The sequence below is a fragment of the Pleurodeles waltl genome, chromosome 5, assembly GCF_031143425.1.
Source record: "Pleurodeles waltl isolate 20211129_DDA chromosome 5, aPleWal1.hap1.20221129, whole genome shotgun sequence".
Lineage (NCBI taxonomy): Eukaryota > Metazoa > Chordata > Amphibia > Caudata > Salamandridae > Pleurodeles > Pleurodeles waltl.
Genome location: NC_090444.1, coordinates 1,752,484,348 through 1,752,504,050, shown reverse-complemented (window position 1 = coordinate 1,752,504,050; position 19,703 = coordinate 1,752,484,348). Strand labels below are relative to the sequence as shown.

At 47.3% G+C, this 19,703-nt stretch overlaps 1 protein-coding gene across 1 annotated transcript in view; it reads right to left on the bottom strand.

Annotated features, from left to right (window-relative positions):
- EFHC1 (EF-hand domain containing 1) overlaps positions 1 to 19,409 on the bottom strand; it is a 206,612-nt gene extending 187,203 nt beyond the window's left edge. Inside the window, exon 1 of the mRNA XM_069236146.1 lies at positions 19,264 to 19,409. Within this exon, the coding sequence (XP_069092247.1) occupies positions 19,264 to 19,326 (63 nt within the window). The 5' untranslated portion in view covers positions 19,327 to 19,409. The remainder of the gene's footprint in view (positions 1 to 19,263) is intronic.
- Between the last annotated feature and the right edge of the window lie 294 nt (positions 19,410 to 19,703).

Below are 19,703 nucleotides of genomic sequence, written 5' to 3'. Positions count from 1 at the left end.
AAATGCTTTTGCTATGATGTGAGACAACACTATTTATTTGGTGTGGCTCATCATCATTACCATCTATGCTAGATTGTCTAGTAATGGGCAGGCTAGGAAGTTTCTTTCCTGAATCTTTTCCTGGGGGAGTCCCTGAATCAGATTGAGAACTATTAGGTACTTTTTCAACAGATGGGGCACCTATGGCCTTATCCTGTTCTCTAAGCATGTTAAGTAACAGTTCCAAGGAAGGATTCTTCCCTACACTCAAACCTCTCTCTATACAGAGACTCCTTGCTCTTTTCCAGCTAAGGTTGTCATATGCAAGTTTGGACAGATCAACACTTTGGCCTGTGCCAGACATTTTTTAGAGAGAGTTAAAGTGATAGACAAAGAAAAAAAAGTTTTCAGAACTTTTTGGAAAGACAGAAAAAACTTTTTAAACTTTTAAGAACTTTTTGAAAGTTTAGGAGTACTTTTCAGCACTTAGAAAAGAGTGAAAAGAGGAAATGCAAAACTTTTTGGCTATGTGTATATACACTGACCTTGTTTTGTATATTTTTCTCTTATGAAAAGTACAATGACAAGAGTGGTAAGTAGTCTCAAGCACTTATCCCACCACTGCACAACCAATGTAGGAGGCTGGACTGGCTTGTAGTGAGTACCAAGGGGTACTTGCACCTTGCACCAGGCCCAGTTATCCCTTATTAGTGTATAGGGTGTCTAGCAGCTTAGGCTGATAGATAATGGTAGCTTAGCAGAGCAGCTTAGGCTGAACTAGGAGACGTGTGAAGCTACTACAGTACCACTTAGTGTCATATGCACAATATCATAAGAAAACACAATACACAGTTATACTAAAAATAAAGGTACTTTATTTTTATGACAATATGCCAAAGTATCTTAGAGTGTACCCTCAGTGAGAGGATAGGAAATATACACAAGATATATATACACAATAGCAAAAATATGCAGTATAGTCTTAGAAAACAGTGCAAACAATGTATAGTTACAATAGGATGCAATGGGGAAACATAGGGATAGGGGCAACACAAACCATATACTCCAAAAGTGGAATGCGAACCACGAATGGACCCCAAACCTATGTGACCTTGTAGAGGGTCGCTGGGACTATTAGAAAATAGTGAGAGTTAGAAAAATAACCCTCCCCAAGACCCTGAAAAGTGAGTGCAAAGTGCACTAAAGTTCCCCTAAGGACAAAATAGTCGTGTTAGAGGAATAATGCAGGAAAGACACAAACCAGCAATGCAACAACTGTGGATTTCCAATCTAGGGTACCTGTGGAACAAGGGGACCAAGTCCAAAAGTCACAAGCAAGTCGGAGATGGGCAGATGCCCAGGAAATGCCAGCTGCGGGTGCAAAGAAGCTTCTACTGGACAGAAGAAGTTGAGGTTTCTGCAGGAACGAAAAGGGCTAGAGACTTCCCCTTTGGTGGACGGATCCCTCTCGCCGTGGAGAGTCGTGCAGAAGTGTTTTCCCGCCGAAAGAACGCCAACAAGCCTTGCTAGTCGCAAATCGTGCGTTTGGCGTTTTTGGACGCTGCCGGGGCCCAGGAGGGACCAGGAGGTCGCAAATTGGACCTGAAGAGAGAGGGGACGTCGAGCAAGACAAAGAGCCCTCACTGAAGCAGGTAGCACCCAGAGAAGTGCCAGAAACAGGCACTACGAGGATGCGTGAAACGGTGCTCGCCGAAGTTGCACAAAGGAGTCCCACGTCGCCGGAGACCAACTTAGAAAGTCGAGCAATGCAGGTTAGAGTGCCGTGGACCCAGGCTTGGCTGTGCACAAAGGATTTCCGCCGGAAGTGCACAGGGGCCGGAGTAGCTGCAAAGTCGCGGTCCCCAGCAATGCAGCCCAGCGAGGTGAGGCAAGGACTTACCTCCACCAAACTTGGGCTGAAGAGTCACTGGACTGTGGGGGTCACTTGGACAGAGTCGCTGGATTCGAGGGACCTCGCTCGTCGTGCTGAGAGGAGACCCAAGGGACCGGTAATGCAGCTTTTTGGTGCCTGCGGTTGCAGGGGGAAGATTCCGTCGACCCACGGGAGATTTCTTCGGAGCTTCTGGTGCAGAGAGGAGGCAGGCTACCCCCACAGCATGCACAAGCAGGAAAACAGTTGAGAAGGCGGCAGGATCAGCGTTACAGAGTTGCAGTAGTCGTCTTTGCTACTATGTTGCAGGTTTGCAGGCTTCCAGCGCGGTCAGCAGTCGATTCCTTATCAGAAGGTGAAGAGAGAGATGCAGAGGAACTCGGCTGAGCTCATGCATTCGTTATCTAAAGTTTCCCCAGAGACAGAGACCCTAAATAGCCAGAAAAGAGGGTTTGGCTACCTAGGAGAGAGGATAGGCTACTAACACCTGAAGGAGCCTATCAGCAGGAGTCTCTGACGTCACCTGGTGGCACTGGCCACTCAGAGCAGTCCAGTGTGCCAGCAGCACCTCTGTTTCCAAGATGGCAGAGGTCTGGAGCACACTGGAGGAGCTCTGGACACCTCCCAGGGGAGGTGCAGGTCAGGGGAGTGGTCACTCCCCTTTCCTTTGTCCAGTTTCGCGCCAGAGCAGGGGCTAAGGGGTCCCTGAACCGGTGTAGACTGGCTTATGCAGAATTGGGCACATCTGTGCCCAAGAAAGCATTTCCAGAGGCTGGGGGAGGCTACTCCTCCCCTGCCTTCACACCATTTTCCAAAGGGAGAGGGTGTCACACCCTCTCTCAGAGGAAGTTCTTTGTTCTGCAATCCTGGGCCAGGCCTGGCTGGACCCCAGGAGGGCAGCTGCCTGTCTGAGGAGTTGGCAGCAGCAGCAGCTGCAGTGAAACCCCAGGAAGGGCAGTTTGGCAGTACCAGGGTCTGTGCTACAGACCACTGGGATCATGGGATTGTGCCAACTATGCCAGGGTGGTATAGAGGGGGCGATTCCATGATCATAGACATGTTACATGGCCATATTCGGAGTTACCATGGTGAAGCTACATATAGGTAGTGACCTATATGTAGTGTACGCGTGTAATGGTGTCCCCGCACTCACAAAGTTCAGGGAATTGGCTCTGAACAATGTGGGGGCACCTTGGCTAGTGCCAGGGTGCCCTCACACTAAGTAACTTTGCACCTAACCTTTACCAGGTAAAGGTTAGACACATAGGTGACTTATAAGTTACTTAAGTGCAGTGTAAAATGGCTGTGAAATAACGTGGACGTTATTTCACTCAGGCTGCAGTGGCAGGCCTGTGTAAGAATTGTCAGAGCTCCCTATGGGTGGCAAAAGAAATGCTGCAGCCCATAGGGATCTCCTGGAACCCCAATACCCTGGGTACCTCAGTACCATATACTAGGGAATTATAAGGGTGTTCCAGTAAGCCAATGTAAATTGGTAAAATTGGTCACTAGCCGGTTAGTGACAATTTGAAAGTAATGAGAGAGCATAACCACTGAGGTTCTGGTTAGCAGAGCCTCAGTGAGACAGTTAGGCACCACACAGGGAACATATACATGCACACCTATGAGCACTGGGGCCCTGTGTGACAGGGTCCCAGTGACACATACATATAGGCCACAAACCTATGAGCACTGGGGTCCTGACGAGCAGGATCCCAGTGACACATAACAAACATACTGAAAACATAGTGTTTTCACTATGAGCACTGAGGCCTGGCTATCAGGATCCCAGTGAGACAGTGAAAACAGTGACAAACACCCTGACATACACTCACAAACAGGCCAAAAGTGGGGGTAACAAGGCTAGAAAGAGGCTACCTTCTCACAGGCCCTTAGACATTATATCACATCTGTGTCTGGAATTGTGCCAGGACTGGGCACTAAGGCATGGACATCATTTAAGGGTCACCAGGGGTTGCAGATGCAACCCCTGGCTTGCCCCCTGTGGCCCCAGACACTGTTTTTGTGATCCCTGGCATCAGAGGCAGCAAAATCGGTATCAATAAGACAGGGGCACGCCCCACCTTCCTTTTCTGCCAATTTTATATTACACTAATGGTTAATAATAATAGCTTCTTAGTCACTACTAGTGTAATAAAAAATGGAGCACCAGGAGCCAGAACAAGACCTTCAGTGACAGATGTAAGAAAAACATGTTTTTAAATGTATGTAGTGTGCATGCTTGTGGGTGAGAGTGTGTTTAGGTGCAAGAGAGCATATGTTTGTGAGTGTGTCTGTATGTGTGAACATGAGTGTGTGCGTGTGAAAGTGAGTGAGAGTCTGTGACAGGTAGTGAGATCAAGTGTCAGTGAGTAAGTGAGTCAGAATTAGTGTCAATAAGAGTGATTGCACATAAGTGAGAAAGTATGAGTGGGAGTTAGAGTGAATGTGGGGGAGAGTGAATCTGAATTAAGGAGAGAGGATATGTAAGTGACAGTGTGTGAGAAGGACAGTTAGTGCAAGTGAGTATAACTAAGTATATTTGCATCAGGGTAAGAATGATTGCGAATGAGTTACAGTGAGTGCCAGATAGTCAGTGAGACTAAATGCAAGTGAGAATGAATGTTGAAGTGTGAGTGAGAATGAGTGTGAGTTGAGTGAAAATGTAATGTTATGCTTGCTAGTCTGCTATTGGCCCTGACATACTGAAGGTAATTCTTGGCTTATAGAGGCACCCCTGGAAAAATGTGGCTTCCGGCATACTGGAGGCAATTGTTACCACGACAAGCACCTGTGAAAAATACTGACACTAGCATGTTACAGGTAATTATTAGTATAATAATGGGCACCCATGGAAAAATACTGGCACACTTGAGGGAACTGTTGGCATGGGGGGGAGTCGATGGCACAATGCTGATGCTAGCTCAGTTGAGATACTTCTTGGTATCAGGGAGGAAAACCATTCCATAAGGGAGGTGGGCAAGCATGACAAAATTCTGGCCATGATGTACTAGAGGTAATTTGTCAAAAAGGTAATTTAATGTATGGGAGGCATTCATTCCAAAATTCTGACACTGGGATATTGTAGGTCATTTTTGGCATGAGGGGACACACACTGCATATGAGGGGCATCCTTGACAAAATGTTGGCCTGGCACAATGGAGGCAGTTTTGACATAAGGCCATATCCACAGCACTTTCTGAAAACAATGGGGTGAACTCCTTGGCAGTGTTAGGTTTCACTGGCTTGGCGCAACATAAAATGACTTAAATATGAATGAGTGCCCTTTCATAGCCTTTGACTTTAACAGATTTATGTGAATATTATATTTTTTTAATACATTATTTGCTCCCATTCTTTTAAACACAAATTCTAATAGTCTGGCTCACTACAATTCAGGGTAAGTATTATATTCCACCACTTTCAAAGATAATGTCAGAACCCTAATATAGTTTTTTTCTAAAATGGCTGTTTAGCTGTGTTGTTATTAATCCTATTAATAATATGCAGTTATTAAAGAACTTCAGTGATATAAAATATTGCAATGTCTTCAGGGTTAAGGTCATGTGACAGCTTCAAAGGTCATATATCACTTCCTGTGATGTCACTAAGGTCAAAGAGTGTGTGTTGTCACTTCCGCTACCCCTGGGATTTTGGTGATTTGACATCCATGCACTAAGGTCTGTTAGTCTCCTAGCTGGGTGAGGGGACATCACCCAGCAGAATCAAGACTACTTTCCCTGAAGCCTGGTGCACCAACATATGCCTGCCTGCCGAGAGAAGAGGAAGATGAGGAGAATGCCTGAAAGAGCTAGGTCCAGTGGGAATCATGTCAAGTGAATCCTTGAAGCAAAGTGTGAGACTCTGCTCCATGTCAGAACACCTGCACCGATTGAGCCATCTGCGTAACTCCCATATGCCAGGTGGGGGCTGCGGTGAAGATTAAGGGCCATCGTCCTGGAGTGTCACTGTGGCAGGAAGAGTGCCATCGCCTTCTGCGGTGCTGTGACCCAGAGGGGCCGTTGCCCGATGTGCATTGTTCGCGACCCCGTATGCCAGGTGTGGACTGCGGTGAAGAGTAAGGGCCATCATCCTGGTAGACCACTGTGACGAGAAGAGGGTTGTTGCCCAGTGCAGTGTTGTGACCCAGAGAGGCCGTTGTCCTGCTATGCCATATGGGGCCTGCAGTGAAGAGAGAGGCCTGTAGCCCTGAAGCAGCATATGACAATGAAGCGTAGTGGGTTGCAACCCATGAAAGGACAGCATCTACTCAATCACCCAAACCCAGAAGCACCTGAGGCCTGCCACTGGACTAAGGAAGACTTACTGCATGAACAGAGGAGCACTATGGACACCGTATGTACCAAAACTCCAGCGAAAGAGATTTAGGCTGATTACTTGGCTGCCGGGTTTGTGGGAGAAGTTGTTCTGAAAGAAGGGCTGAGGCACTTTGACTTTTTAAAAGCCATGTGGAAACTTTAAGACTTGTATTCCCTAGTGGGGCCTAGCCTAAATGCTGCCTCATATAAATGGGGAATAACCACAACACTAGCGTGTCAGCCTTACGAACAACTGTGTGTATATTACTTGTGGTGTGCGGTTTTTCATTTTGTGTTCGTATATAAATACTACTTTTTTTTAATTAAAGTCATCCCCATCCCAGTCCTTACAAAACCCTATTCTTCCATGTGCGCACTTATCGCTCTGTTATGTATGGCTCTCACAGAGAACCTCTATTGTTTATTTAAGTTTTTTCAGTTTCTAAACCTCATACCCATACTGCTATGACATAGCAGTAGTTGGTAACAAAACAGGTTACCCACTCTTATGATGCTGTATAGGCCTTCCAGGACAGGCTGACAGGCCTTCCCGAGAGCCTGACAGCGCAGCCCTGCTTGTTCGCTTTGACTGAAAGCCGACAGCACTGCTGCTGGAGGCGGGAGGAAGGGAGGGTGAGAGGGTTGGTCAAGGACGGCAGATACGGTATTTTTTTTCCTTTGGGTCAGAGATACATAACAGCGGCCATGCTATGTTATGTATGGCTCCCGCACTACTCCTCTGCCACTGCGTAGCAGTTGTAAGCCGCGGCTCATGATTTTGGGGGCCATACATAACATACAATTATAGATGGGTAAAAAGTGAATTACGGTACGATTTTCACCTCGGGTTCTGAGTGATATCACAGATAACTCAAGCTTTGCTTTCATTGCATATTTGATGTCAATCAGAACACTCATCCCTGCAATTCACTGTTACCCATCTATAATTCTATATTTTGAGGGTAGCCAACATAGAACGAGGTAGTGTGGCCTGGTGATGGGCTCCCTATTGTAGTAACCTGTGGGGAACAGAGTGTATTTGAGACTCTATTTACTTCGGTAATTGGTGGGCAGCAGGGTGCTTGTCGTGGGGGGGATGTGGACTGAAACAAATGACATTGTAGGTAAGAATGAGTTCAAGGCGTTCACTGGTAATCTTTGCCTGCAAAATTGTCACCCTGCAAGGCTTACTGACCAAGCTGCCTCATTCAGAGGTCACTATGGCCCATTCACTGGTCATGCGGCTCTACCCAATGGCCACTCTGCCTTATTTATTGCTAAACCTGCCTTATTTATTGCTAAACCTGCCTCATTCACCCCTTAACCTGCCTCATTCAGTGCTCTACCTACCTACTTACCTGTCCAGCCTGCCTCACATAGTAATCATCCCGACTTAGTGACTGATCAGTGTGCCTCATTGCCTGCAATGATTACTAGTGAAAGTGCCTTACTGGCTAGTCACTATGCATTACATTAAGTGCCTGAAATCTAACAATCATTGCTGATTATCCCGTCTTGAACATTTTTGTTAGAGCAGCAGCACATCTTGCGGCTCAAATGATCACCTTTTAACGGTCCTCATATCTCATTCCTCATATCTCGTGTTTCTCATCACTGATGCTGGGCCCCTCAAAGTGAGGGTCACTTCAGTATATTATTTTTTCTCACAGCCTAATGTATTACATAAAATAAATTCATGGCTTCACACTTATGATTAATCAAGTGAAACAAAAAGAATTTCCGATTTTCATTTCTTAAGAAGGTCAACAGTAATATGCAAATAACAAACACAAAATCGGTTCTTTTTTTACAACGAAACTTACAGGTTAGCTCGAGTTACTTGGACCTGCACCACACCCTTAGACACTCCAGTTGCAGCACTGTACCCCTCACTCAGCTTAGGGCACAGGAACCCCAAACCTGGCATCTTACAATCATTTAGCATTAGCCTGCTGAATGAGGCGGGCAACCTACCCTGAATGGCACACAGCCACTGATCATGATCAACAACAGCCACACCATGAGCAGAAGAACTCAACATCTGAAACGGCCACAATGTGAAACTAGAAGATCAGATGCGCCACAATTCATCCAAACAGTTGTACTGGAGATTGATCCTGTGTGGACACCGTACTCGGGCTATTATTATGTAGAATGGAATGGTATTTGGGGGAGATTTAAGGTGGCACAGAGCAGGACGGTAGCGTTTACAGGACTGATCCTTGTTGTACTAGATTAAGGTACTGAGTGAAATAAACTACTGAACTTGCACAGAGTGCTTTCTTTCACAAACCACTACAGACACAGATGCATTCATTGCACTTATCCTCAGAAAGAAAATCATATTTATACTACCGCAATACCGCAACCATTCTCAATGTCACCACAGAAAGGTACACTACATCTAATTTTCACACACCATAAACTACGGTTATGGTAGCCATACTACAGGTAACGCTAAATGTGACGAATGGCATGAAAGCACCAAATAAGAGAAGAAAATCATACTGCAACTAATGAAATTGGACTTTACTAAGCATGTACTATGTAAGAAACATTCAACATAAGCATACAAGCACCCACCTATAACCATATACAAAGAAAAATATGCATGTAATCAAATGATAACTGGAATGCTAAATCTGCAGCTCTATGCATCCTAAGAACAGCTGCAGTAAAAGATGTTACCACATTTCAGATTATACTCAATTAAAGTAATCTTTTCTTCTTCAATGTACTTTTTTAAGTCAAGCCTACAGACAGCACAAGCTGCCTGGTTGGAAAAGACCTTTTGTTGTCTTACCAAGAACTTAAATTGGGCTTTGCCACCTGCTCATTGCTTAGCATTGGTTGGCTTTACAGTCTCTCTCATTCCCCTTTTTAGGTCAAGCGTGCAAACGCTTTGACCTGTTGTAAGTGTTGTAGGATTTTAACCATGCTCAACTCACACCCATCACTTTCACTCGTTCATGGGCTTGCCTTTCAAAAATCACTTGATGTCATTGGGAAATGCTTTACGTTTGTCCCGCCTTGAGGCTGTTTTTGTCACACCTTGCAGACTTCCCTTGTTACATGGCTTATTGCACGATCACCAAATATACTTCAGCGTGAGCGAACTATTTTTTTTTCTTTGGTCTCTCCCCTTCCAGCTGCATGGCGGCTATGGCACTCACAGCGCGAACAGGCACAACAGCGTGAACTCGATTGGTGGTATTGAAGCACTGGTCACACTGTTCACGGTTACCTAATCAGTCATTTCTTGTAGCTCTCCCCTTAAAACACTTGAAACTAGTAAATGCTTTACATAAAACAGAAATCCTCAAAGCAAAAGCGGCTCTCCAGGCACAGTGAGGGAGTCGATACTACAATATTCACTGCACTCGGGAAACACTCTCCATAATGCTTTGCAGGGCTTTACTTTGACAAAACATTTTGCTCATAACTCAGCCTTTGGTGGTCCTAGGACAATGGAAACACCACCAAAATGGTCAGCACTACACAATCTACCTACATCATCTCAGGGTCCCCACACTAGGCTAGAGGGGACCACAAAATAATAACCCCTCCTACCATTCAGCATTTTTTAAGTGCTCTCATCATGGTTGGAACTTTTGTGTTACAGCTGAGAGTAGTTTGTCTTTTAAGAGCCTTGTTTGTAATATCATTGTTATAGGCCTGGTACCCCTGATGCTGGCACAAGGATCAAATTCATAAGGTGAGGAATCCACAGGTAGTTGTATCCATCAGAAATATGGCTATACTACATTATTTAATGTCATTTTGTTTTTGTGTGGTTATGTCCTCTAGGGGTTAACTACATAGTTACATGACCATGTTCCTTACAAATGTTAATTTCATGGTGGTGTCCTCTAGGGGCTGTTCTAAGCATTACAGTCATATCAACATACTAAAATATTCGTGGCACGCGGAAACTTGCCCCATAATGCTTTGCAGGGAATTACTTTGACAAAATATTTTTGCTCATAACTCACCCTGTGGTGGTCTTAGGGCAATGGGACCACCATCAAAACATTTAGCACGACGTGTCTTCATCATCTCTGGGTCCCCACACTAGGTTAGTGGGGGCCCTAAAATAATAACCCCTCCTACCATGCAGTATCCTTTTAAATGCTGTTGTGGGAGGAACTTTTGTTTTGTAGCTGAGAGTAGTTTATGTTTTATGGGACTTGTTTGTAATATCATTGCAATAGACCTGCTAGCCTTGAAAATGTATAATGCACTCTGCTCTCTAAGGGCTAAATATAGAGTTACAGCATTACTTCAACCTGTTTTCTTCATAGGGTTATGCCATTTAGGGGCTAACGATATGGTTACATGACCATGTTTCTTACAAATTATATTTTTGTTATGTTGGTGTTTCGAACAATACAGTCTAAGGATGACAGTTTATTTCTGATAAAGGTTTATATGTTAATTGTACATAATTTAATAATCTTTCCTTATTACAAATATGACCATGATTCATGATTTCTTATTACACTATGATTGTTTGAACACTCTTGATATGTCTGGGTGACCCTTCTAATTTATTTCTCCTCTGTGGCTGCCTTGTGTCTTTTTGGGGGAATTTTGTTAGCCAACCATCACCTCTGATGGTAGGCTGGTGAAAGTGGTATTCTATTGGAATTAGCATGGCAGATTTAAATTAGGATGCTAAATAGCAACATTTTCATTTTTTGCTGCAGATAGAGGAAGAAGGTAAATGGAAGTGCTTTAGTTACATGCAGGGCCACTGGAATTAAATGGTAAGAAAAGATCAATCAATCAATCAGTTTTTGTAAAGAGCGGCTACTCACCCGTGAGGGTCTCAAGGCGCTGGGGGGACGGCCTCATCCGAAAAGCCATGTCCTGAGGTTCTTCCTGAAGATGGTGAGCGATGAGCTTTGTCTCAGGTACAGGGGGAGGTTGTTCCAGCTCCTTGTTGCGATGTAGGCAAAAGATCGGCCTCCGGCGGTGGTTTTCCAAATGAGAGGGATGGTGGCAAGGGCCAGCTGGGTAGAGCAGAGGGATCTGGCGGGGATGTGGAAGGAGACGCAGTGGTTCAGGTAGGCTGGTCCTGCGTTGTGTATGGCCTTGTACATGTGGTTTTGTATCTTGAAGGTGAATTGTTTGTCGCTTGGGAGCCAGTGGAGGGTCCTCAGGTGTTGGGAGATATGTTCTCGGCATGGGAGATCCAGGATGAGTCTGGCAGCGGCGTTCTGGATGAGTTGTAGTTTCTTGATGTTTCTCGTCGAGGTGCCGACGTAGAGAGCGTTGCAGTAGTCAAGCTTGCTTGTGACTAAGGCGTGGGTGACTGTCCTGCGGCAGTCTGCTGAGATTCATCTGAAGATTTTCTGAAGTTTGCGGAGTGTGTGCCAGGGTGAGGAGGCGACTGAGTTAACCTGGCAGGTCACGGATAGGGCGGAGTCGAGGATGATGCCTAAGTAGCGGGCGTGCTCAGTTGGTGTGGGCGCTGAGGGATGTGGGCCACCAGGAGTCGTCTCATGCTGAGGTGGCATTTCTGAAGATGATGAGCTCCATCTTGTCGGAGTTGAGCGTGAGGCAGTTTTCTGTCATCCAGGTGGCAATGGCTTCCATTCCTGAGTGGAAATTCCTTTTGGCCGTGTCCGGGTCTTCGGTGAAGGAAATGTTGAGTTGTGGGTCATCAGCATATGACACGATGTTCATTCCATGGCTTCTGACGATGGCTGCGAGAAAGGGCATGTATACGTTGAACAGTGTGGGACTCAGTGAGGATCCTTGGGGGACTCCACAATGAACTCCTGTTGGTCTGGATGTGTAGGGTGGGAATCTGACCCTCTGAGTCCTCCCGGAGAGCAAGGAGTGGATCCATTTCAGGGAACTTCCGCAGATTCCTATGTTGTGGAGTCTAGTGCGTAGAGTGCTGTGGGATACTGTGTTGAAGGCTGCTGAGAGGTCGAGGAGTATGAGCGCTGCGGTGTGGCCATGGTCTAGGAGTGATCGAATGTCGTTGGTGGCTGCCAGAGGGCCTGTCTCCGTGCTGTGGTTGCTGCGAATCTGGACTAGGAACTGTCCAGGGAATTGTTGGTCTCAATGAAATTACGTAGTTGTGCGCTGATTGGTTTCTCCAGTACCTTGGCAGGGTAGGGTATCAGCGAGATGGGCCAGAAATTCTTTAGTTCTGAAGGGTCAGCCGAGTGTTTCTTCAGGAGAGGGTGTATTTCAGCGTGTTTCCAGACCTCGGGGAAGGTGGCGGTGTTGATGGAGAAGTTCATCGCGTTTTGGAGCTCAAGGGCGATGGATGTGCTGGCTCTGATGTATATGTGGTGCGGGCATGGGTCTGTGGAGGATCCAGAGTGGGTGCTGTTCATGATGTTTACTGTTTCCTCCATGGTGAGCGTGGACCAGCTGTGGATGGTCTGGGTGGGTTCTGGTGGGGTGCGTCCTGTTGCAGGTTCCAGTGCCAGGTTTTTTTTCAGGAAGCTGTCGTAGATGTCCTGGATCTTGCAGTGGAAAAAGGTGTCAACTTTGTTGCAGAGGTCCTGTGACGGGAGGTTGCTGGTGGCGTCGGAGGGGGAGATTTGTGAACTCAGTGATGACTAAGAAGAGTTCCTTAGTGTTTTGTGTGGAGGAGTTGATGCAATCCCAGAGTGCGTCCTTCCTAGCGTTCTTGATATTTGGCAGTGGGTGGTTGGTTTGGCTGTTCCTCCATTTTTTCTCTAAGCGTCTGCGGGTGCGCTTTGATTCTTGGAGTTCGGTGGTGAACCAGCTGGCCTTCTTAAGTACACGTTTGGTTGATGTCAGCCGGACTAGAGTGTCGGCGCATTCGGTGATCCATGCATTGAGAGTGCGCGCTACTGTGTTGGTGTTAGACCTGGCATCACTGGCATGGTCTCCCCTAACTTTTTGCCTCTACTTCCTAGCTTGTTTCTGTGTGCTGGACTCTGTTTTTGCTGTTTTGTTTGCTCTGGACACTTTTACCACTGCTGACCAGTGCTAAAGTGTAAGTGTTCCCTGTATAAATTGTATGTGTACATTGGCTCTCCTTGATTGGCATATGTGATTTACCAGTAAGTCCCTAGTAAAGTGCACTAGAGGTGCTCAGGGCTTGTAAATCAAATACTACTAATGGGCCTGCAGCACTGGTTGTGCTACCCACATTAGTAGCCCTATAAACATGGCTCAGACCTGCCACTGCATTGCCTGTGAGTGCGGTTTTAAACTGCCAATTCGACTTGGCAAGTGTACCCACTTGCCAGGCCTAAACCTTTCCTTTTAAAACATGTAAGGCACCCCTAAGGTAGGCCCTATGTAGCCCCATGGACAGGGTGTAGTGTATGTTAAAAGGTGGGACATGTACTTATGTGTTTTATATGTCCTGACATAGAAATACTGCCAAATTTGTTTTTCACTGTTGCAAGGCCTATCTCTCTCATAGGTTAACATGGGGACTGCCTTTAAATATGATTAAAGCGTAGATTCACTTTGGGAGCAGATAGAGAAGTGGAGTTTGGGGTCTCTGAACTCACAATTTAAAAATACATCTTTTAGTGAAGTTGTTTTTTAGATTGTGTGTTTGAAAATGCCACTTTTAGAAAGTAGGCATTTTCTTGCTTAAACCATTCTGTGACTCTGCCTGTTTGTGGATTCCCTGTCTGGGTTAGTTTGACATTTGGGCTGTTTGCACCTCTCCTCTATACAGTGACACAAAGGGAGCTGGAGGGTAGCCTGCATATCCTGATGGGCCATCTGGGCTGAGGGGAGGAAAGAAGTGGTCCCTTACACCTGAAAGGGCTGTGCCTGCCCTCACAGTCTCCAACCCCCCGTTGTGTGTCTGGGGCCTTGCCTGGGCAAGGCAGGATCTCACAAACAAGAGAGACTTTCCTTTGAAGTAGGTATACTTCAAAGGCAGAAAGGGGTATAAGAAGAGCACCCAAAACCCCTGAAAATCAGATTACTTCTGAAACCAAGAGAAACCTCTGCCAAGGAGAAGAGCTGGAGAAGCTGGGGGATGAGTACTGCCCCTTTGCCTATGACTGTGCTTTGCTGGGTTGGCCTGCAGTAGCTGTTTCTACCTCAGAGAGGACAAAGAGTGACTTTTGTGTGACTTCCCACTGGTGAAGAATATCCAAGGGCTTGAAACGGAGCTTGCTGCCTGTTGTTGACGTCTCAGGGACAGCAAAGACTTCTCTCTGTCAGCACTTGGGCTTTCTGCTGAGAGTCCTGCCTGCCAAGTGGTGCCTCTGGGCCCTTGAAAGGTGCAGCTGGTGGATGCCAAGGAGAAGAGCTGGAGAAGCTGGGGGATGAGTACTGCCCCTTTGCCTGTGACTGTGCTTTGCTGGGTTGGCCTGCAGTAGCTGTTTCTACCTCAGAGAGGACAAAGAGTGCCTTTTGTGTGACTTCCCACTGGTGAAGAATATCCAAGGGCTTGAAACGGAGCTTGCTGCCTGTTGTTGAAGTCTCAGGGACAGCAAAGACTTCTCTCTGCCAGCACTTGGGCTTTCTACTGAGAGTCCTGCCTGCCAAGTGGTGCCTCTGGGCCCTTGAAAGGTGCAGCTGGTGGATGCCAAGGAGAAGAGCTGGAGAAGCTGGAGGAGGAGTACTGCCCCTTTGCCTGTGACTGTGCTCTGCTGGGTTGGCCTGCAGTAGCTGTTTCTACCTCAGAGAGGACAAAGAGTGCCTTTTGTGTGGTTTCCCACTGGTGAAGAATATCCAAGGGCTTGAAACGGAGCTTGCTGCCCGTTGTTGAACTCTCAGACTTCTTCCTACCAGCACTTGGGCTTTCTGCTGAGAGTCCTACCTGCCAAGTGGTGCCTCTGGGCCCTTGAAAGGTGCAGCTGGTGGAAAAGGACAGAAATCCACTCAATGACCACCGTGCGGGGGAAACTTTCGATGCACCACCCACTTTGCAGCTGAAAAACGACGAGCTGCCGGCCTCGCACTGGGAAATTGATGCAACGTGGCTGGAGAAACAATTCGCAACTCCCGCAACGGCTGATGTTAACGATGCAAGCCTCCACGCTGTGCGGTTTCTTGACACCGTGCAACCGGATTTCGACGCAACATCGATGGGCGTGAAAAATCAACGCAAAGCCTGCCTGGACCCGAGGTGCCCATCCAAATCAATGCATCGCTCTCTCGCAGGAGAGAAGAAACGACGCACGCCGACCCGACTGGAGGAGGAATGACTCATGGTCTTGCTTGCAAGTGAGAAATTGAAGCATCGCTGGCCTTTTTCGACGACCGTTCGCCCGTGCGGCTTTGTTTTGACACTATCCCTGTACTTTTGTATGCTAACAATGCTCTCAGTGTTTTCTAAAGGATTTAAGACTCTTTTGCTTTTTAAATTTATAACTTGACTTGTATATGTTGGATTTTTGTCGTTTTGATCTTGTTTTGTTTAGATAAATATTTTCTATTTTTGTAAACCTGTGTTGTGTCATTTTGTAGTGTTTTCACTGACTTTCTGTGTGTGTTGGTACAAATACTTTACACATTGCTTCTGAAGTTAAGCCTGCCTGCTCGTGCCAAGTTACCAAGGGGGTGAGCAGGGGTTAACTGAGGGTGATTCTCCTTTACCCTGACTAGAGTGTGGGTCCTTGCTTGGACAGGGGTAACCTGACTGCCAACCAAAGACCCCATTTCTAACATTTGGCATCATCTGAGGGAGGAGGGAGGGATTTGGTGAGGGTTGAGGTGAGTTGCTCGTTGGTGATTTAATTCCATTTCCTGTGGGGGGGTCCTGGGGTGGGTTGAGGGTGTAGCTGCTGGGTGCGGTGATTGTGAAATGTATGCAGCGGTGGTCGGTCCAGTCTGGGGTGGAGATGGTCTTGATGGTGATCCGGTTGCTTGAGGTGAAGATGGGGTGCAGTGTGTGTCCTACAATGTGTGTGGGTGCTGAGACCAGCAGTCCGAGGCCGAAGGTTGCGAGGTTGTCGAGTAGAGCAATGGTGTTTGGGTCCTTGAAGTGGAAATTCAGGTCGCCGAGGAGGAGGTAGTCGTCTGACGTCAGGGCCTGGGGGGTATCGATGTCTACAACTTTGTCTATGAATGCTGAGCGGGGGCTGGGTGGCCTGTACACCAAGGTGCCGCGGATGGAGGAGTTGTGGTTGGAGTGGACCAGGAAATTAAGGTGTTCTATGGTGGTGCACTGTTCTTCTGGGACGGCCTTAACACGTGGTGAGGACTTGTGTATGATGGAAGGTCCTCTGCCTGGGCGGGAGGGTCGGTCCCTCCTTAAGATGCTGTATCCGTCGGGAAAGGCAATGACGATGTCAGATCCCAGGTTGGTCCAGGTGTTGGTGAGGAAGGCAACGTCCGGTCGGGCGGTGTCGATCAAGTCCCAGAGTTCAGTGGCATGTTTGTGGAGGGAGCGGATGTTCAGGAGGAGGCAGTTGATGGGGTTGTGGAGGGTGTTGGTATCTCTCTGTGTGTAGATTACCTTTAGCTTGTTGAGGCCGGCGCTGAAGTTGCAGTTCCTGCAGGTGAAGGGTCCGTGGGGGTCCTTAGGGGAGATGGTGCAACAGTTGTTGAAACATCCGATGTTAAGGCGATGGAGGGTCTCAGCATCGTAACGGAGGTTGGCCAGGATGTGGCTTGACGGAGATCCAGGGTTTCTGGCGCTGGGTGAGATCCGGGCACAGATGGGATTGCCTTTGGCACTCCAGCGGCGAGGCCGCCATTATGAAGGGACGGGGGAGCGGTCAGCTGGGAGGCGGGAGGGTGGGAAAGGTGCTTCGCAGGGGGGAATGGGGAAGGGAGGTGGGCCGCAGGGACTCGAGAAGCGTGGCAGGGAAGGCAGGGACAGCAGGGGAAAGTAAAGGAAAAAGAGGTGAAAGAGAAAGCAGAAGTAAAAACGAGTGAAAAGGCAGAGAAAAGCAAGAGTGGGAGAGGGGCAGAGAGAAAGATACTTACTTGTGATGGCCACTAGACCACCAGAGATGAGGCGCAGGGAGGAGCCTGCGGGTGGAGGAGGGCCTTGAACTGAGAGTCAGGAGACTCTCAGTTGGTCCCAGGCAGAAGGCAGAGGCAACAGCAGCCAGAGGAGCTGGGGAGGGCAGTAGATGCTGACCAGGAGGTGAGTGCAGTTGCCCTCTCACAGCGCTGCGGCTGTCATTAAGAAGGGAAGGGGCAGGGGAGCAGTCAGCTGGGAGGCTGGGGGTGGGAACTGTGCTTTGTAAGGGGGGCAGGGCCACAGAGCCCAGAGTTGCGTGGGACAGAAGGCAGGGACAGCAGGGGAGAGTAAAAAGGAAAAAGAGATGGAAGAGAAAGCAGCAGTAAAAACGAGTGAAAAGGCAGAAAAAAAGCAAGAGTGAAAGAGAGCTAGAGATTAAGATACTTACTTGTGATGGCACTAGACCACCAGGAATGAGGCACAGGGAAGAGCCTGCGGGTGGAGGAGGGCCTCAAACTGAGAGTTGGGAGACTCCCAGTTCGTCCGAGGCAGAAGGCAGAGGCAGCAGCAGCCAGAGGAGCTGGGTTGGGCAGCAGACGCTGACCAGGAGGTCAGTGCAGTGCAAAGACGAAAGTATGAAGCAGGGTTAACCAATTTTCGTGGCAAAAAAAGTCCATTTAAGAATTTACAATGCCAATAGCTCTAACTAAAGAAAATACAAGACCTATTGTATTGCAAATGCTTGTTATCCGATTGCTGTCTTCCAGACGCTATGTGTTGCTTTCTCTTTTCATTGCTTCTTTCCCTGCCCTCTTTGTTTCTCTCCCTTGCGTGCTGCTTTGTCTTTTGACACTTGGTTGCAGCCATCCTCACCTACTCCTCCACTGTTCTTCACACTTTGGGCTTCAAAAACAAAGTGATGAATAGAATGATGGAATTATCTCAGCCACTGATAATCGCTCTGGGCCATCTCTCAAGACCTTTGTTTTTCATCTACGATGCCAACTCATTTTGGGACCAGCCATATGCAAATCAGTCTTGACCCTGCTCCATTGGGAACAGTCCAGCCAAACTGCCAGGCTTGGTCCTTTCTGAAATAGAACACAAACAACCCAGGACTGGTTTCGTCCTTAATATAGCTCATTAGCCAGTTATAGCTTGGTTCCAGTGGCACAGGCAGCGCAGGACCCACTTTAGGGCATAACCAATACACTTAGGGCATCAAAAACAAAGTGATGAATAGACATCGGTCCCGTGCACGTTATGTCAGTGGGACCAAGCTATATGTGGCTGATGAGTCCTAATCAGGGCGAAACCGGTCCTAGGTTGCTTGTGTTACTGTTCAGAGAGGACTTGGCATGGCAGTTCGGGCTGGAGTTTTCGGTAGGAACAGGGTCAAGACTTAATTGCATATGGCTGGACCCAAACTGAGGTAGCAAGGTGTGCAAAAATACGATGGATTGGAAGGTAGCCACGAGCGATTGCCAGTGGTTGACATTCATTCAAGCATTCCATCCATCACTTTTTTTTTATGCATCATGCAGTACAGCATCGCAAAAAAAGACACTGCCAAGGCCAAAAGGTTCGAAACGCGAGACCTGTTGGTTTTGCCAATGCGTGTTTAACAAAGGATGCACAATTTAAATGTTGTCCCAATATACGATGTAGCAACTTCCCGAGCCAAAAATTAACAGCGCTAATAATCCACGTTGGTAAAATTAGTGAAATAAATATAGAAATAATTGGACACAGATTAAGTTTCGAAATGTGACTTCGGGTAGTACACAGTAAAAAGGAGCAGTGTTGTATATATGTTCAGTTGGTACCAAAAGTGTTTGTCACCCTCTCATTATTAATATTCGCTCACAGGTGAAGGCGATTCTGATTAATTATGCCACCTTCATTTGTACAGTAGTAGTGTATCCATTTCGAAGATCGGGTGGCATTTTAGGATGAAAATTAGGTTTAGCGAACTGTTATATGTACCAACTTGCTTAGTTTATGAAACATAATATACCTTATAAAAAATACTTTAAACGTTTCAGATCCCCATTACAAATAACCCTCTCCTCTCCCACTGCCCGCCTCCCTCCACCAACTCTTATCCCCCATTACCAGCCTCTTTGCCAGGAAGCCAAAGGAAGAAGTGTGGCACCCAGTGCAACCTGCACTCTTCGACTCTATGCCCCGGGTCTTACCGTGGGGTCCCTGAAGCTGTTGCCGGGCAGGAAGGGCAGCCCCTGCATGGGGTGGGAGGCCATGGTTGGATTTGAGCTGCTGAGCTCCTCCGTGTCGCCAAAAGGCCCTCAGAGCGTCCCTAGCGTCGCCCTAGCAACGGCGGAGGCGCGCGCGGCTCCAAGCCAACGATAGAAACAGAGCCAAGCTCGACCTAAGCGCGTGCGTAGGAGTACCGCCATTTTAAGGTCAGGCAATAATAAGAGACATGTGATACTGGTAGGATATTTAGGTTATGTGGCGTTGGTTATTTCCCTACTGCTTAACTCCACGTTAATCGTAGAACCGACCAAGACGTTGGGAAATCAAATTGAGTTTTTGAGCTTTGCCCAAACCTGTCAGCCAATTGTGTCATTTGGGCGAAAAGGGATGATGAAACTGACTTGTAAATGCAACACTGTGC